The 19569-nt window shown below is 41.3% G+C and overlaps 1 protein-coding gene across 1 annotated transcript in view; it reads right to left on the bottom strand.

Moving 5' to 3' along the window:
• Positions 1-333: 333 nt before the first annotated feature.
• The window catches only part of NTNG2 (netrin G2), a 1345571-nt gene continuing 1326335 nt past the window's right edge, over positions 334-19569 (bottom strand). The window contains exon 8 of the mRNA XM_044058624.1: positions 334-1914. Coding sequence (XP_043914559.1) covers positions 1697-1914 — 218 coding nt within the window. The 3' untranslated portion in view covers positions 334-1696. The remainder of the gene's footprint in view (positions 1915-19569) is intronic.

The following is a 19569-nucleotide window of genomic DNA, read 5'->3' as shown; positions in this document are numbered from 1 at the left end:
TGTGTGTGTGTGTGTGTGTGTATGTTAGTACGCAGTGTGTACGTGGGTGTATGTGTGCACATATGGACGTGTGCATGTCTGTGTGCGCGTGTGTATCTGTGTGCACATGTGTGTGAGCCCACACATGGGTGTGTCGTTAGATGTCACTACTGGTAATAGGATTTGGGACACTCCTCTACATGACAAAATTGTTGTGCTCCAAGCATCCTCTTTTACTTTTTCTACTGCTTTTTAACTCCTCAGCACTATCATTTCCTGTGTACTGATAACCCTCTGCCCTGGAATTTTATAGCAGTCAACAGGATAAAACAACCAATGACCTGAAATCTTCCACTTAGATAACGTTTTATTGTGCCTAGAACCACATAAATTCATAGACAGCTGATGGGGCATCTTAATGTATGAATGAATTGCTAAATTGTTTATGTCCAGTGTTTTTTCTCTGCCATGGAATCATACAACACACTAACAGTTTAGGAACCAGCCAGCATACAGCTAACCACAGTTTTCATTTAATTTACTTAAATGGGTAAAGCCACTAAGTACAAGTGCATTTTCTAGGCTTGGCTCTGGAGCACTGTCTGGTTAAGTGAATGGGAAAATAGAACCATAGGGAAGCAAACCTGTGATTCCAGCAGTCAGCAGCTCAGGGCCTTCATCCTGTGTATTAGACTATTAGATTGCTAGACAGTTGTAATGGCACCATATTGCTTTCAGATGTTGCTTTTGTGCTATGCATACCTGCATCATTCTTGGGAGAGAATGTTTTACCTTCTTCTCCACTGACCTCTGTAACTCATTTTATTTTGAATATGAAATTCATAAGGACTTAGGTCATTATGATAGTGTGCAGTATACCAATCATTCTGGTAAAATACATCCACTAGAAAAGCTAGTAATTCAAATGAGCTTTTTGTTTGAATAACAAGCCACAGAAAAGGGCTGAAAATTATTCATTTTAGAACAAAAATAGGCAGTTATAATTGATTCTTACACAATATACACAGACAGAATAACAATATAGGACAAGTGGTAATTAACAGTCACTTTACTGTAAGGTTATACACCACAATAAAACTGCTCATGGCAATTTTTGTCCTTTTTGGAGTTTTATGATAACATTTTGTTAAAACAAAAATAATCTTCTACAAAAAAGTATTCAAACAAGTATAGATACAGTATACTTATAGGTTTCTGCTTTATAATCCTTTTTGTTTAATTTTTACAGTGCACACAATGTCCCATTTATTCCCTGCTATATTGCACAAAAAAATCAATAAATTAGCAACTAATATTGTAGGCCGCAATGTCGCTAGGCAATACACAAAGGTGGGAAGAGGCAGCAATTTTGTAAACGTCTTTTATTGGTAGCTTGTTTCTTACTTGTAGTGTTTAATACTCTAATCATTTTTTTCTGATAGGACAAAGTGTCATATCCAATGAAGACAGAACTTCTAGAAGTTTCTTTATTTGATCAGACGCCATTCTCTTTGCACTTTACCTGTCACTGTCACCCTTCTCCTTAAAATCTCACTCATGTGGTGATTTTGCAGTACTTTACATGAAAAAGGGGATTGTCTGCTCTGTATCTGCAGTGCATTCTTTGTACCTGAGGTGCAATGTTTCCATCCCTCAAAATGCACATGCCAGTGCCCCTTCCTGTGATCAATTGTAGCAAATGCTTTGGAATATTAAGCTAATAGTCAGTCACTATTACCAGCTGCAGAATTAGTGCTGTGAGAAGAATGAAAAAGGAGCTGAGGTAAACTGTGGCAGTATCACATGTTTCATCTGCTGCTTCACACTTTGGCTGCTCACACAGGATGCCCTTGTAACCACTTGGACAGATGCACCTTTGGTTCTGGTAACAGGTCCCTCCATTCTGGCAGATTAGCATCTCGTCACACACGTTAGCTGAGAAGAGAAGAGGAAAAGGACGTGTTAATGGAGCTGTGCTACAATTTGATATTAAGCATTCTCATATTTCTCAGTTTGCTGCTGAGAAAGCCCTGATGGATTATTCAATTCTGAATAATACAGGAAAAAGATAACTAGGGTTACACAAATGGTCCAAGAAAATACAGAAAGAAACAGAAAGCAAGCAAATAAATGCATCAGGAGGGGAAAAATGTAAAGAAGAAATATCAGGGATATAGTTTTACATTGCTGGAAGTTCTCATATGACCCAAGGTGAGAGAGCATGGCAATGCTACGGACGTCAGGAGCGGAGTCCTAACATGCAATGATATTAATATTTGCACAGTGACATCCTTGCTGATTTTTCCAGAGCACTGTCTACTTAAGTGACTTGCTCAGAGTCACACAGTAGGCAAACAGAGGATACGGGAATCAAACTATGGAATACAGAAAACTTGTTAACAGCTCATAACCTTAATCTTCTGCAGTAACTGATAGACTATAAACAAGTAACTTAAATCAGAAGTCTAGAAAGCCAGGAGCACATAATTGTGTGTTGTACTGCAATTATACCAGACTTGGGTTGTTTCAACTGCCAGAAAAGAGTTAGAAGGTAAAATTTCCCCAGCAACTGCCCTATTTCCTCCTACAACAAACCAATACCAAAATTCACTTCAGCAGAGCTTTTTATTACTTCACTGAAATCAGAAAATTGTAAACAAATATTACTAAGTTATGTGAATAGCAATTGGGTGGATGTAACTCTAACTCTCCTACATCAGGCGTGAATTTATTTGGTTTCACACAACTAATTAATAGCCCCACCCTTTATAGCAAGAAATACAGTTCCTTATTAGGTTGGATCCTAGTATCAGATCCTATTAAATATACCACCATATCAGATCCTATTAAATATTGCACCATATCAGATCCTATTAAATATACCACCATATCAGATCCTATTAAATATACCACCATATCAGATGCTATTAAATATACCACCACAGGTTCTATGTCTGACTGTCTCAGTGATCATATCCCAGTCTATAAAAGCAGACATCTAGCACAGTCACTTAAACAGCCTTTGCTGAAAATGGGCTCCTACCCAGCTGGACTTTCCCAGTAATCAAATGCCAATAACTAACTAACAAAATAAATAAATAAAAGCAGCCAGTTAAATAATTCAAAAGTTAGAAGGAAAGGTTCCCTTCGAATGATTTTACATGGAAAACAGCAATAAACAGAGACTTTAATTAAAAAAATTATATGCAAACTGTATCAATTCTGCCAGACCCAGCTCATTGTGGAAAACAGTGAATAAATCATGTAAAGCGGGTCAGAGCTCACTCAAGGATGCAAGGAAGTGGGGGGTATGCAGCCAGAAAGTCAGGGCAAATAGGTATGACATGGTGTGGGCTCATAACAAAGCATGGGGTTAAGTTTGGCTTTAGGATACTGGTACCCACAGAGCACTCTAAGACTTTTATGGCATTGTTTCTACATGTGTTTGCAAGTATGCATAAAACATACTTCACTTGCAGTTTTACAGCTTTGATTACACAACGAGTACCCAAGTGAGAATACTATATGTAGCACCTGGGGAAAAAGGGTCTTCAGAAAATAAATAACGGGGAGGGGAGGAGGTTGGCATTACCATAAGGAAATAAATTATTTAGCCTTTAGAACAGGGGGCCTTGGCTCAGTGCCGTGTTAAAGCAGCATACCAAAACAGTCAAGGTTTGGTAAATAAGGAAGTATGTACTGTACGGCAGCATGACTTGTAACATGGTCAGCAGAGTCGTACTAGTGATGTGGACAGAAGCCATGTGCACAGCGACATGTGGCAGCAGTATAACAAAAACTGAAGCCAAGTGTGCAAACAAAACATCAAACAGTGGAACGTGCCACATGAGATGACTCTTGGGAGGTACAGAACAGTGTAAGAGTGACAACCCATGTACAGGAAAGAACCAAAAGGGCATTCATTATGGGGAGATCTAAGATATGGTAACTAGTAACTTCAAGATTGCTGCCTTCATGATTGCATCTCACTGAAATCAGAGCCCAGCAATGGTTTTACATATATAAGCTGTACAGTGAAGTTAATATACATTGGGAGTATGAGAGTAAAGCATCTGACGTGGATATGATGGGGGCAAAAGGAGATATCAAAGGTTTGATGGGTGTGTGCTTCAACAAGTTAGACTTTCTGTGAGTGGGATTGTGAAAATACACACACACACACACACACACACACACACACACACACACACACACACACACACACACACACACACACACACACACACGTGCTATGTCCAGTGTTTCTGGTCCTCACTGTGGTAGGAAACATGCAAGGCAGAAAGCTGCACATGATGAAGGGTCGGGAAATGCTATGGAATGCATGATGCTAAATGAGGTGGAAGGAAGGCCGCAACCACATGACAAAAGGAGAATCACATGTAATATATGACTGTTAGCTGCGAAACACTGCATATGAGGCACAGAAACAGAGGTAAGAGCAGTCAGTCATAATTTCTCAGCAAATCCTGATGGCTATTCTTTCCCAGTCAAGGGAGAAACACAGATCACAAGCAACCTGTAATTTTAGTCACCTTTATTTTCCTTTATTAAAAATGTACAACTGTAAAGAGTTATTATTTACTGTTTCCTGTTATAAACTAACTCTTCAGTTTTGGTCAAAATACCTTTCATTAGGAAGTAAGTCCACATCATTCAAGGTTTATTAGTAATTCATACACAAACCACTGAAATACATGAATATGTGTTTTAAAAAAAAAATAAAATGACTTGGTGAGTTCAGCTTATTATCAGACATCATTATTTCACTGGTGACCGCAGTCACAGGACCAAATAGCTTGTTATTAGTCTAACAAGCAAGATCTATCTCAGTTCCTGTAAAATACGTCACAATTGCACAAAAGAATAAGAGAGATGTGATTCCTTACCTACCATAAAGATGACATGATATGACTTTCATTACAACAGTGCACTTTTACTGCTCAGATAGTTCAGTGGCATATTACAATTTTTACCCTGCAAATGTATACAGCATATTACCAGCCTCATGCAAGTTCAACATGTCCGTATAACTTACATTATTTTGATTTTCTGAAACAAATAATATGATGTCAGGAAAAGATAAGTTGGTCCACTCAGTCTGCCCCTTTCTGTTTCTTTTTTCTAGGAGTGGATTTCACTAAAGCAGTAGTTTACTTCTTCATACCCCCAGCCCACCTATTTTAGGAATTGCCTTACGGCTGTCTTTTAATTCGTGAATCCTCTTTCCTGTCTGTAGGATTAATGAAAACAATAAAACTGTTTGCAAAACATGATTTATACATTTATCCAAAAATATCTTTATTACTTTAATGAGGTTTTGGGGCACACTATTCATGCTAACTAAATAGTTCAACATTTTAATACAAAGATACAAACCATTGTCTGAGAAATGCTTAATTTTGCCTGTTCCTGCTGTTTAACTTAATAAAACATTCTCAGTTACAGATCACTTAAGCTTATTTAAATCATTTTATGTATCCATCCATCCATAGTACCTTTTTTCCCATTTTTCACATAGGAACTGGGTGTCACTTTAATACAGAGTGCCACAATCACAATACCCATCTGTCCATCCATCCATGCATCCATTTTCTAATAACCTGCTTCATCCTTTTCCAGGGTAGCAGAGAGAGACTGAAGCCTATACTGGATATGTGGCATTGAAGCTCATTCCAGAATGGGTGCTGGTCTATCCCTGAATGCACATACACACTCACACACTGTATGCATTATTTAATGGACAGTTTGAAAGATTATTAGTGAGATTTCTGCATATCTACTGGACAAGGGAGGAAACATACTTACCCAGAGAAAACCGAAACAGGCACGTATTATGATAGCCCTTAAATGTAAATTCTCCTACCTTCCAAGCCAAGCTATTCTTAACGTACAGCAGCCAGTCAGATCTTCTTATTTCAGAGAGCAACTTTTGTTAACTCTTTGTAAACATTGTATACTTTGCATCGGCTATGGTATACTGACTGATGGATGTGTTATAATGACTGATGGATACGTTATAATGACTGATGGATGCACTATAATGACTGATGGATGCACTATAATGACTGACGGATATGCTATAATGACTGATGAATGTGCTATAATAACTGAAGATTACCCCACTGAAGCAAGTTCTGTTTTATCTGTATGATCAAATGGGATTCCAACAAAAGGATTTTAGGTGGAGCCAATCTTCCACATCTGCATGGAGGGGGCTACTTTCTCTGCAAACCTCTAACTGATATCATTATCTCCAAGGTAATCAAATGACTGGACACAATATTAAAAATGGCAGGGTAGGACTCCAACGCTCAGAGGACACGAGCTAACTAAAGTAATTAAAAAATATAGTTACTAGACTAAACAGCCTTTGCACAATTTAGGGAAATCTACTTTTGCAAGATTCACACTTTTCAATATTTTTTCCACCACAGCAATATAATTACTTGGGTATAATTATTTAGAAGAACAACTCATCGAGAGCCATGTTGTCAGCAATAACTTGATGAGTGACCCACATATCAATGGTAGTAATCTGTATGTTGCGATTAAGTCAAGTACTGTCACATATTAGGGGGATGCGTTCTCTGTATAAAAAGGGGTCAGACTGTTCCATCTCTGTGTGATAGGGATGTCTTTAAGTTAGTATACATAGATAGCGGGGAGTATGGAAAACACATTCCTCCTGTAAGGGGTACGGGGAGCTTTGCCCCCACAAATAAAAAAAAACTCACTTTTGTGAATTCAGTCTGTTGATGATCTAGTTATCAAGTCAAAATATGGTATCCTGACTTCTTGGCTTGTTGACAAGTCTATATTGCTGACAGCTTAAACTCAATGAAATTGTGGTCAGCAGGTAAGACTTCAACAGAAAAGACCAGACCTCACTATTACTTATATGTGTAATAGAAACGGGAAAGTTGTAATTCTGCAAATCTTTAGTGTTTATCTTAAAGGCATTTTTGTGTTGTTTGTTGTGTAGAAATGCCTTCTGGGCAAAGTATGAATATTTTTATTTAGTACTTCTGTTCATAAATTTGGATTATTACAGCTGAATTTCAAATATTTGAGGCAAATGTTTTGACAATGACAAAAGTGATAAGCTTGTACCAAATCAGGTGAATGTGGCCTTGTAACTTTCAGTTTCCACTTTTTCCCAAAGTGTCTGTACAAACGTTTTTCATCATCAGCCCCCTTTTCCCATTTTCTACATGGGGTTAGAGCATTGTGTCAACTATTGCCATCTCTCTCGGTTCAAGGCCACTCTACTACCTTCTTCAGCAACCATGCTTGACTGCCTCAGGTCTTCCCTCACCCATTCCATCTATCTTTGGGTTGAGGGATTGGCATAATGGTTAAGGTGATTATCTTACAGATACAAAATACAGAGTTCGAATCTCACCTTTGGGAAGCATGGCCAGCTTAAAAAGGCCCCCTGGGTTTCTTAGCCTAGTATTTACTGATGAAACCTCATTTGTTCTTGCCTTCTTCCTGTCTGCCCCAAATCTCCAAATCTTTTTTGACTATATTCAGATATCCCTTCTCCTCAACCAACCCTCCCAGATAATTGAAGCTGTTAACTGGTTTCACTGTTTTCCTTTCTATCTCAATTCCCAGCTTCTTTTGCTTTTCTCCATTTGCTGCCATTACAGCTGTCTTATCGGAACTCAGTTTCATCCCATGTGACTTAAATTGTGCATTCCATTCCCCCTATCCTTTGCTGAGGTTCTTGCTTATAGTCTGCTTGTAATGCCATATTGTCTGCATACAGCAACTTTGTTGATCTGTCCCTTCCAACCTATTTACTGATGTAGTCCATCACCAATATGAACAGCAGTCGGCTCAGAGCTGAGCCCTGATGCACACCCACTCCCACTAGGACCCCTGTGTGAGGCTGAACACTGTTTGTATTTGAGTCATTGGGTCCTTGTTCATAGCCTGCACTAATTCTGCCAATGTTTCTGGGACTTTGAACCACTGCAGCACTGCCCAAATCAGCTGTCTTGTGATCTTGTCATATGCTTTCTCCAAATCTAGGAATGTTCAGTTGGACCCTTTCCTCATCTCTACCTTCTTGTCAGCTATGTGTCTCACTGGAAACATCAGATCAGTTGTGCTGCATTCTGATCTGAATCAGAACTGCTCATCTCCCATCTCACTTTCTACTACTCTGCATATCCATCAGCCACCCTCTCTAGAACTTTCATGCAGTGTGATAGGAGTTTGATGCCTCTGTACTGCTCACAGTTGTGGATGTCCTCTTTGCTCTTGTACACTGGCATGAGTATACTTATTCTCCAATCACCTGGGATGCTCCTTTCTTTCCACACTGCTATGAATGCCCTCAGGAGCCATTTCTCCTCATCTCACCCAGCATCTTTATCATATCTGCTTCATCTGAGCTTGTTGCTTTCCCTGACTTCATTTTCCGTAGTGCTATTTTTAATTCTTCTAGGGTGGGCACCTCTTCTTCTCTCATCATAGGCTGAGCCTGGGGCAGTACAGCTTCTGTGGAATTTTCTTCATTCAGAAGCTGCTGGAAATACTTCTTCCATCTGCCTTTGATGTCCTGTAGACTGGTGAGCTGGTTGTTCCTGGCATCCCTTATGAAGGGTGTCTGAATATCTTCTTTTATCTTTCTGTCTTTGCCTTGTAACCTGATATACCTTCTTTGTGCCACCTACTGAATCACTTTCTAGAAGCTGGTAGAGTGCCTCCAATGCCATGTTCTTTGCTTTTGCAACTTCTTTCTTAGCTTCTTTGTTAGCCGATCAGTATTCCTTCCTAGCCTGGTTGGTCTTTTCTATCTCCTACTTTTTCCTGCACTCCTTCTTTCTTCTGGTGACTTCCTGGACTTCTGCATTCCACCACCAGCTTTCCTTATGTACCTTATTTCCATATCTGTTCTGTAGTTCTCACACATGGTGTTTTGAGGCGCTGCAATTCTTCTTCAACTCCACCTATTTCCTCCCCTTTTTGGGGTGCTAGAGCCCTGAGTAATTCCTTTAACTTTTATACTTTCTCTGCAGTCAACTTCCAGGTCTTCAGCCTGGTCTTTGTTGACCTTAGAGTCTTCTCTGCCAGCTGCTGCCAGCTGATTGTGGCAACCTGTGGTATACACTGTAGGCCTACTGTTTCACTGCAGGTGACTTTGCTTGATTCTACCCCAGTGCCCTTTCCTTACTAGGAGGAAGTCTACCTGAGTTGCATGTTGGCCAGTCTTGTGTGTGATCTTGTGACTGTCTCTCTTTCTGAGCCATGTGTTGGCTACTATCAAGCCATTTGCCAGGCAGAAGTCTAGAATGGCCTCTCCTACTTTATTTGTGTTGCCCCACCCATGTGGACCTAGGCAGTCCTCCTATCCTGTTCTGTCTGTCCAGATATGTGCATTCAAGTCACCCATTATCAACACCAATTCATGTTGTCCTGCTTTATCTAGTAGGTCCTGCAACTGCTGTCTGAATGCACTCTTTTCCACACTATCACAACCATGCTGTGAGGCACAGACTGAGATTAAGAATACTGTCCTTTCATTACACTGGAGTTGGATTGCCATGAATCTGTCACCAATTCTGATGACATTCCTCACTGCCTTCTGAAGCCTCTCTCTCACCACAATTTCCAGACAATTTCTAGCCTGTCCTCTTCCTGAGTAGTAGACTGTGGATTCCAAGCTAAGTGGTTTTGCTGCACTGCCCTTCCATTTTGTCTCTTGAACAGACAGGATGTCCGGCCTCCTCCTTACCGTTATGTCATCCACTTCCAAGCTGAATCCTGTCAGTGAACCTATATTAAGTGTAGCAATTCTCAGTTTGGCAGGTTGTATTTTGCTCAAGAGAGCTATCCCAGATAACTGGGTTGCTGGGCTTTATGGCGAGCACACACTGGCCAATAGGGGCACATATACCCCTCCCACCATTAGCATGGGTCCCTGGTGTAAGTTGGGTCTTCAACTCACTTATCACTGGTAACTACCCATGCCCACATTTGGCGACACTAGTCAACATGACTGAATCACCTAGACCCATATTTTATACCATCAAGTGGCTATCCCTGCAACAGTGCGCAGTCTGTAATCCATGTTTTCCTCTCTTCAGGATACTGCACACCACATTAGATGCACAAAGCGGTTGGTCTGTACAACTCTTCCCCTATAGGGCACCAAGTACAGTCTGTGCTGTTGCCCACAGCTCCACTCATTGGTGAGTTTGAAATCAAAACACTCAGCATTTTTTTTGAGGTGGGGGAAATTCACAGAGACACAGGAGAACATGAAAACTACAAACAAGGATTGGTTGGCGGTTAGGATCAAAGGATCAAGCCTGATATCTTGTGCATGAGAGGTGAAGACCTTGACCATTATGCCAAATGGTCTGGACTGTAAATCAAAAAATAACAACTGTACATACATACACAAAATAGTAAATGAACATACACACAATTATAGTGATATGACAATTAATGAAAACATGACAGTTAAATGTAGAATACAGTAAATTATACAATTCCTCCCTATTAATATTCTAAAACGTGCACGTGCCCATTGTAAATCCCACAATATACCAATGGAAAAAGGTCCGGTCGCCCAGACTTTTTTCCGTTGGTATAAACTGCTCCAAAATCTTTTTTTTTTTTTTTTGCAATAAAAAAAAAGAGAGAAAACGGAGCAACGGAGACTTTCTTTTCTCCGTTGCTTACGTTTCAAAGCCTTGATGTACTGGGTATGCATGGAAACGCAAATCCCATACGCATGCGCAGTACATCAAAACGAAGAAACAGCATATCAGAACTGGTGGAAGAACAGCAATCCACTGTTATACAAAGACATTATTTAAGAAAAGGAAGTATTTTTTTCTTAAATAATGTCATTGTATAATAGCAATAACTGACTCCGTATTTGTGGTATATTGAAGATTTACCCACGGTTGCCTTTGTTTAATCACTCGGGCTTTGCCCTCATGATTAAACCACACCATCCATGGGTAAATCTTCAATATACCACACCATGTTGTTGGTTATTGCTTAAATATTAGCTAAAATCAAAGTGCATAATTCCTTTCCAATGGAGTCAGGTGAAAATAGATATTGAGTAGTATGTATGTCTGTGTGTGTGTGTGTGTGTGTGTGTGTGTGTGTGTGTGTGTGTGTGTGTGTGTGTGTGTGTGTGTGTGTGTGTGATATATGAGTCTATAGCACATGGTTATCAATGACCTGCAAAAGACTGAAGACCAGAACATCAGATCAGCTTATACTTTGAAAAACAGTAACAGAAACATCTGTTTGTAGAGGGGCTGTATATTATATACATGCCAACTCCACACTGGGGAAAGGTCAAATGCTTGATCCCAAAAATACTGGTCGATTTTTTTCAACCATATGATAGGGCCATATATATCTATATATATATATATATATATATATATATATATATATATATATGTGTGTGTGTGTGTGTGTGTGTGTGTGTATATATATATATATATATATATATATATATATATATGTGTGTGTGTATGTGTATATATATATATATATATATATATATATATATATATATATATATATATATATATATATATGGTATCACTTCATAATCTCGAATTGCTGAAATCCCGAATTTCAATAACCCGAGACTATAAAGTCAAACCATTCACAAAACCGAAACCCACAATCTCGAATCACACAATCACGAACAGACATACACCATACACCACATAACACACACACCATTCCACCCTATTTTTTTTTGCTGCATACTGTACTTATTTTTCTGATTACACTTTTAAAGTCGTTTTTAGTCTTTTTTGTGTTGTAATCATCTGTTTAACTGTTGTAGGCTACACACTCAAGAGCGCTAGCCTGTTCTGAGCATTTAAAGTGTTTTTAGAGTAAGTTACTGTTTTAAAAAAAAAAAAAAAACACAATATTCTTGTTTCCCGCCTTTTCTAAGCTAGTCTATTCCAGTTTTCAGGTTCTGCTGAATTCAGGGTTGTGGTACAAGTTCCTGTGTTGCCCATACCTTACTTGGATAGAAGGAAGTTTCTCTGTTCACCAGTGAGATCAGCAAAATCCCAAAAAGGGAAGGCATCTCTGATCAGTACTAGCAAGAAACTACGATCCCTCATAAAATTATCTAAGGCCAGCTTCGAAAGAAAAATTGCACAAGACACTAAAGATAATCACAAGGCCTTTTTTAGTTATGTCAGGAATCTGGGGGGCAACTCCCAGATATGCTCTGAGTTAGTACAAAATGACAAAAAATACACTGAACCCACAGACATTGCCAACATTCTGGCAGACAGGTTCAGTGCAAACTCCCTTCCCCAAAAGACCAAATGTCTATCCCAACAGAATGTAGCCTCCCTGACATCACAAATGCACAGGTGAGAGCTGCCCTCTCCAAAGCAAAAAACACAGCATCAATGGGACCAGACGGTGTCCCGGGCTGCGTCTTACACGAGCTCCAAGAAGAACTAAACCCTCACATAAAGTCACTGTTCAATCTCAGCCTTGCTACAGGATATGTACCCAAGGAATGGCGTACAGCAACAGTGGTCCCGCTCCACAAAGGTGGTGCCACAATGGACCCAGGAAACTATCGCCCTATAAGCCTGAGTAGTCTGGTCTGCAAAGCTATGTCATCATGGAACTCATAAACAAGGACATTGGTAACCTCCAGACACTGGATCCCACCCAATTCGGCTTTGTTAAGGGCAGATCTTGCCTCTTGAACCTGGTCGACTTCTTTGAAACAGTTACCAAGGCCATAGATGAAGGGAAGGTAGTCCACACGGCCTACCTGGACCTCACAAAAGCCTTTGACACAATACCCCACTCGGGCATCATAAATAAGCTCACCAGCTTAAATATCAACCCCTATGTCACAAGATGGGTTACAAACTGGCTCAGGGATAGAACCCACATGGTCAGTATTGCAGGTGCCATGTCAGACTCCAAACCAGTTACAAGTGGTGTCCCACAAGGCTCAGTCCTGGGACCTCTCTTGTTCGGTATATACTTCTCTGAGGGACGGGCTGACCAAGTTCACAGATGACTGCAAGCTGGGCGCCATAATCGACTCTCCGGCTGACTCAAGCATCCTCCAAAAGGGTCTCACAGAGACAGATAACTGGTGCCAGAGCCATGGCCTTAAGCTAAATGCCAAAAAGTGCATAGTCATCCCCTTTGGGAAAAACAAAGTGCCCACAAATTACCACATATGTGGTAATCCATTAAGTACGGAAGAAGTAATTAGGGATTTGGGGACCCAAGTAGATAGAAACCTCTCTTTTGACAATCACGTTGCCAGAGTGGTTAGAAAGACCTTCTATATAGCCCACCTTATCACGAAAGGGTTCACATCTAGAACAAGAGAGGTCATTGTGCCCCTCTACTCATCACTCATCAGGCCCATAATTGAATACAATGCCCCATTTGGGATGTACCTTACCCGACACCTGCAGCAACTGGAGAGGCCCCAAAAGTTCCTCACCAAGAGGATCAAGGGACTCAAACAGATGCCCTATGCAGTTCGGCTAAAGAAACTCCAGCTCTACTCAGTTGCTTACCGGCTACTCAGAGGTGATCTATGCCTGACATATAAAGCCACGTCCAACCCAGAATTAATGGACATGCTCCACCTCAGGAAATCCAAATCCCTTAGAACTACATGCTCCAGGGACTTAAACCTCAGCACAGAAATAAATAGGACATGCTGGAGGGACAGATTCATATCCCAGAGGCTGCCCTCACTCTGGAACAGAATCCCAGTCCATGTTAGACAGAGCCCCTCACTGACCCTCTTCAAGAGAAATCTTGACGAGAGGATGGGAGATCGTAAGTTCACCCCTGGGATCTCTTCTGTGTCCCTGCTAGACAGGGGCAAAGTAAACTAACCTTAAAAGGGCTATCTTCTGTGACCTACTCTACAGAGGCACAGTAAACCGATCTAAAAGGGTGGCAAAAGCCAAACACACACTGGCTAGGCTTGTAAATGCCCCAGGGCAGATAGCCTAGTATAAACCTATGAACCTATGAACCTATGAGAGTGGGGAGCTTTGAGCAGCCTATCTTTTCCTGGAGGAGTGGTCTCAGCCCAGCAACTAGTAGTTAATTGGCCATTTTGGGCTAATTTCTATCTCTTTCATCTGCCTGCTTTAAAACCTGCATTTGCGCAGTTTTGCGCACCGCTCAGCGCCAGTTAGCTAGGGTTAAACTATTCCCGGCTCCATGAAGTCTGCTCTTCAAATTTTTCCATTGGAACTAGTCAAACTCTCAACTTAAGCAATCTAACCTTCCTTTTACAATCCAGCACTTGCTCTAATCTCTCAGTAAGCACTAATAAATGCTAGCACTACACCCCCTATACTATACAGTAGTACAAGGCTCCCTATTCGTCCCTACCGGACAATCAGTAAAACAGTTCATTTATCCATACAGGCATGTCCAAAGGGCAGTATCAGGTGTACTCTCCAGTCCAGCTGGTGAATCTGGGCATCTTGAGGCAATGTTACAATTGCCTCATGTCCACAGACAACCCTCTCCTCCTTCACACAAACACAAATGTATGTGAGAGATGCAACTATACAGCCAAACTGGAGGCCAAACTCTCTCAACCCAAGACTGGAACAGTCAGTCAGGAGGAGAAGGGAAACACTTGCACCACACTACCAGTCTCACATAGACCAGCCATATCTGCACCAGCAAACAACACACATAAATGCACAAAAACATACTTGGAGGCTCTAAATAAAAATCTGCCAAAGCAGCAGAGACCGCCAAAGCAGACATCTAAGCAACCTCCACCCCCCAACAACAACCACTTATCACATACTTCACAAAGTCACTGTGCCACGCAATCACAGCCCTTAAGGCTAAATAACACACCCAATACACTAGTAATAGGTGACTCTATTGTCAGACACACTGACGTCCTACTCACTAGACTGAACAAGGAGAAGGTTACTGTAAGCTGCCTGTCGGGTGCCAGGATCTGCCACATAACACAAGCACTCAGGTCACTCCAAAACAAGTACAAATATGACTCTCATTGTCCATGTTGGTGTGAACGACCTGAGATGCAACTCCCTGGACTACATGAAAAGAGACATAGAGGAGCTCTCTGATCATGTAGCCCAGGCCGGTATGACCCTGACCCTGAGTAGCATCTTGCCCTCACCAAGAATGATGCCACAGTATAAAGATAAAATGATCAATTTAACAATTGGCTAAGCTATTGGTGTCATTCATAGGGGATCCAGTGTCTGTCAGCCTGGGATGACATGCTCGACAAGCCACGCTGCTTCACCAGAGATGGCTTGCACCTGTCACCCTTAGGCTTTCAATTACTGGCCAAGGCTCTTGCCACCCCCATAGTGCCTTTTTTAGACAAGGCTCAAAAGACAAACCCACCTCCATAAACAACACAAGAAACTAAAAACTGAGGGTAATGCTACTCAATGCCAGAAGTCTAAACCTCAAAATGCATGCACTCGAGGCACTCCTCAGCATGGAGAAAATTGATATCTGTGCAGTAACAGAAACCTGGTTCAAGGCTCCGGAGAGCACCCCAGCACTACCAGGCTATAACTCATACCATACCTTTTGGCCCCAGAACCTGGACCGAAATACAAAAGGAGGGGGTGTATCCATTTTCATCAAGGATACCCACACCTCCAGGTTAGTGGAACAACACAAGGCCTCGGAGACCACCCATGTGCAACTAACAGTGGGCAAAGCTGCTTTTCAGACTGTAGCTTGCTACAGATCACCTTGTCTCAGGACCCCCACTCAGCATTCCTGAGAACATTGGAAAACATGAAGGTCCTACCAAACACCATGATATTGGGTGATTTCAACTACCCAAACATTGACTGGGAAAACTACTCAAGTACAAACTCCTTTGCCCAACACTTCCTAGAGTTTATAAACTCAAATGTCCTGGAACAACTGGTCATTACTCCCACAAGAGGTGACAACATACTGGACCTGATCATCACCAACATGGGGGATCAATGTTCCACACCAGAGGTAAACCCCTCACTGGTAAGATCAGACCATAAACTAATCACACTGGACATCTGCATCCTGACCCCACCCCCAGTCAAGGAAACCACTATGAAAAACTTTTCAAAAACAAACTTCACACTTCTCAAGACTGAGGTGGAAAGTTTTAAAGCCCCCTTGCTAAAGGATAATGCTGCCCAAACCGCAGAATCCTTTACAAATGCATTCTATGAGCACCTACAGGAAAGCATGGATCGAGCCATCCCAAGTAAAACCAAGACTCACTCCTCCAAAAAGAGGAAACCAGTCTGGTGGTCCCCGGCCATAAATAAGCTATACAACAGAAGGAGGAAACTATTACATGATAGAGGAAAATCCCAAAAAGGAAAGGCATCCCTGATCAGTATTAGCAAGAAACTACAATCCCTCATAAAATCATCCAAGGCCAGCTTCGAAAGAAAAATTGTCAAAGACTCTAAAGATAATCACAAAGCCTTCTTTAGCTATGCCAAGAATCTAGGTGGCAACTCTCAGATCTGCTCTGAGCTAGTGCAAAATGGCAAAAAATATACTGAACCAACTGACATTGCCAACATCCTGGCTGACAGGTTCAGTGCAAACTTTACCCTCCCACCCCCAAAAGGGCCCGTGTCTATCCCAGAAGAATGTAGAGCCCCAGACATCACAGACATACAGGTGAAAACAGCCCTCTCCAAAGCCAGAAACACAGCATCAATGGGACCGGATGGTATCCCAGGCTGCGTCTTACACGACCTCCAAAATGAACTAAACCCTCACCTAAATTCACTGTTCAAACTCAGCCTTACCACAGGCTATGTACCCAAAGAATGGCGTACAGCAACAGTTATCCCACTCCACAAAGGTGGTGCCACAATAAATCCAGGGAACTATCGCCCTATAACCTGACTAGCCTGGTCTGCAAAGCTATGGCGTGCATCATCATGGAACTCATTAACAGAGACATTGGGAACCTCCAGACACTGGACCTTACCCAATTCGGCTTTGTTAAAGGCAGATCTTGCCTCCTAAACCTAGTTGAATTCTTTGAAACAGTTACCAAGGCCATAGATGAGGGAAAGGTAGTCCACACAGCCTACCTGGACCTCAGAAAGGCCTTCGACACCATTCCCCACTCTGTCATTATAGATAAGCTTACCAGCTTGAACATTAATCCCTATGTCATGAGATGGGTTGCCAACTGGCTCATGGATATAACTCACATGGTCAGAGTTGCAGGTGCCATGTCCGACTCTAAACCGGTTACAAGTGGTGTCCCACAGGGCTCAGTCCTGGGACCCCTCCTGTTCGGTATATACTTCTCTGAGGTACAGGCAAGCACAGGAGGACTATGGCTGACCAAGTTCACAGATAATTGCAAACTGGGGGCCATAATTGACTCTCTGGCTGACACAGACATCCTCCAGAAGGGTCTCAGAGATAAATACCTGGTGTCAGATCCATGGCCTCAAGCTAAATGCCAAAAAGTGCATAGTCATCCCCTTTGGGAAAAACAAAGTGCCCAAGAACTACCACATAGGTGGTAATCCGTTAAGTACAGAAGATGTAATTAGGGATCTGGGGACCCAAGTAGATAGCAACCTCTGCTTTGATAATCACATTGCCAAAGTGGTTAGAAAATCCTTCTATGTAGCCCACCTAATCATGAAAGGGTTCACATCTAGATCAAGAGAGGTCATTGTGCCCCTCTACTCATCGCTCATCAGGCCCATAATAGAGTACAATGCCCCATTTGGGATGTACCTTACTCGACACCTGCAACAGCTGGAAAGACCACAGAAGTACCTCAACAAGAGGATCGTGGGCCTCAAACAGATGCCCTATGCAGCTCGACTAAAGAAACTCCAGCTCTACTTGGTTGCTTACTGCCTACTCAGAGGTGATCTCTGCCTGACGTACAAGGCCATGTCTAACCCGGAATTAATGGACATGCTCCACCTCAAGAAAACCAAATCTCTTAGAGCCACACGCTTCAGGGATTTTAAACCTCAGCACAACAATAAGTAGGACATGCTGCAGGGATAGATTCCTGTCCCAGAGACTTCCCTCGCTCTGGAATAGAATCCCAATCTATGTTAGGCAAAGCCCCTCACTGACTCTCTTCAAGAGAAATCTTGACGAGTGGATGGGAAATCGTAAATTTACCCCTGGGATCACTTCAACGGCCCTGCTGGACAGAGGTTCAGGAAACTAATCTAAAAGGGAGGCGAAAGCCAACAGATTCTGGCTAGGCTTATAAAAGCCCTTGGGCAGATAGCCTAGTACCTACCTATGAATCTATGTACCCACAGCACACAAACCACACAACCCTACAATACATATACCCAACAGCCCTCCTACTTATATATACTAACTCCGAGGTCGCACATAACATAAAAAAAAAAAACTCACACCACGCTATCCTCCATTCGCTTGCACACAAATACACATCGCACATACACAAACACCAACAAATCCAACACTCACACCTCCCTACCCTTACCCATACACACAACATACAAAAACACACACAAACACTCACTCACCTGCAATTTCAGGCACCATAACACTACACATGACGTACCGGAAATGTATAAGTGCAGATTTGAGATATTCAAATTCGCTCTTATGCACTTTCGGCATTCTGATTTTTGGCTTCCTGGTCCCAAATGACTGAAATTCGGGATTTCAGTAATTCGAGATTCTGAAGTGTAACTATATATATATATATATATATATATATATATATATATATATATATATATATATATATATATATATATATATATATATATATGTATGTATATACATATATGTATATATATATATATATATATATATATATATATATATATATATATATATATATATATATATATATATATATAGGTTCACTTTATAATCCCGAAATTCTGAAATACCAAATTTCAGAATTTCGATATCATAAAGCCGAAACCTTACAATGCCAAAACCCCAGAAGCATGAATTTTAAAATTGCGAACTCTACACTAACCATACACCACACACATACACATACACACACCTTCCCCAACACACAAACACACAAACCTACACTACATACAAGCAGGGGGGAAAGTCCCTTTGCACCCCCCCATGTGGGGGGCTGCGCCCCACATCCCCCACTTAAATATACTAACTCCAAGGTCGCACTACACAGGCACAAACAAAAACACCACCACACACCTACATTCCCCGCGCATACACACATCACAGTCACAACACGCACTGACACACACGAAAGCCCCTAACCAACACATTTACACATAGATACTTACCTGAACTTCCACCTATCCATTCACAAAACGCAACACCAGAAGCGCTACTTTAACATCTCCGAACTTCAGGATTTTGAAATTCGTGCTTCTGGTGTTTCGGTATTTAGAGATTTCATCTATATAATCTCAGGATTCTGAAATTCGATATTTCGGTTCCTACATATATATATATATATATATATATATATATATATATATATATATATATATATACATATATGCATACATGCACACACACATGCACACACAC

This window comes from Protopterus annectens, chromosome 16.part0 (genome assembly GCF_019279795.1).
Source record: "Protopterus annectens isolate FY-2018-M chromosome 16.part0, PAN1.0, whole genome shotgun sequence".
NCBI classification, from domain to species: Eukaryota; Metazoa; Chordata; order Ceratodontiformes; family Protopteridae; genus Protopterus; species Protopterus annectens.
Note: the sequence above shows the minus strand (reverse complement) of the source record. Positions and strands in the feature narration are given on the sequence as shown.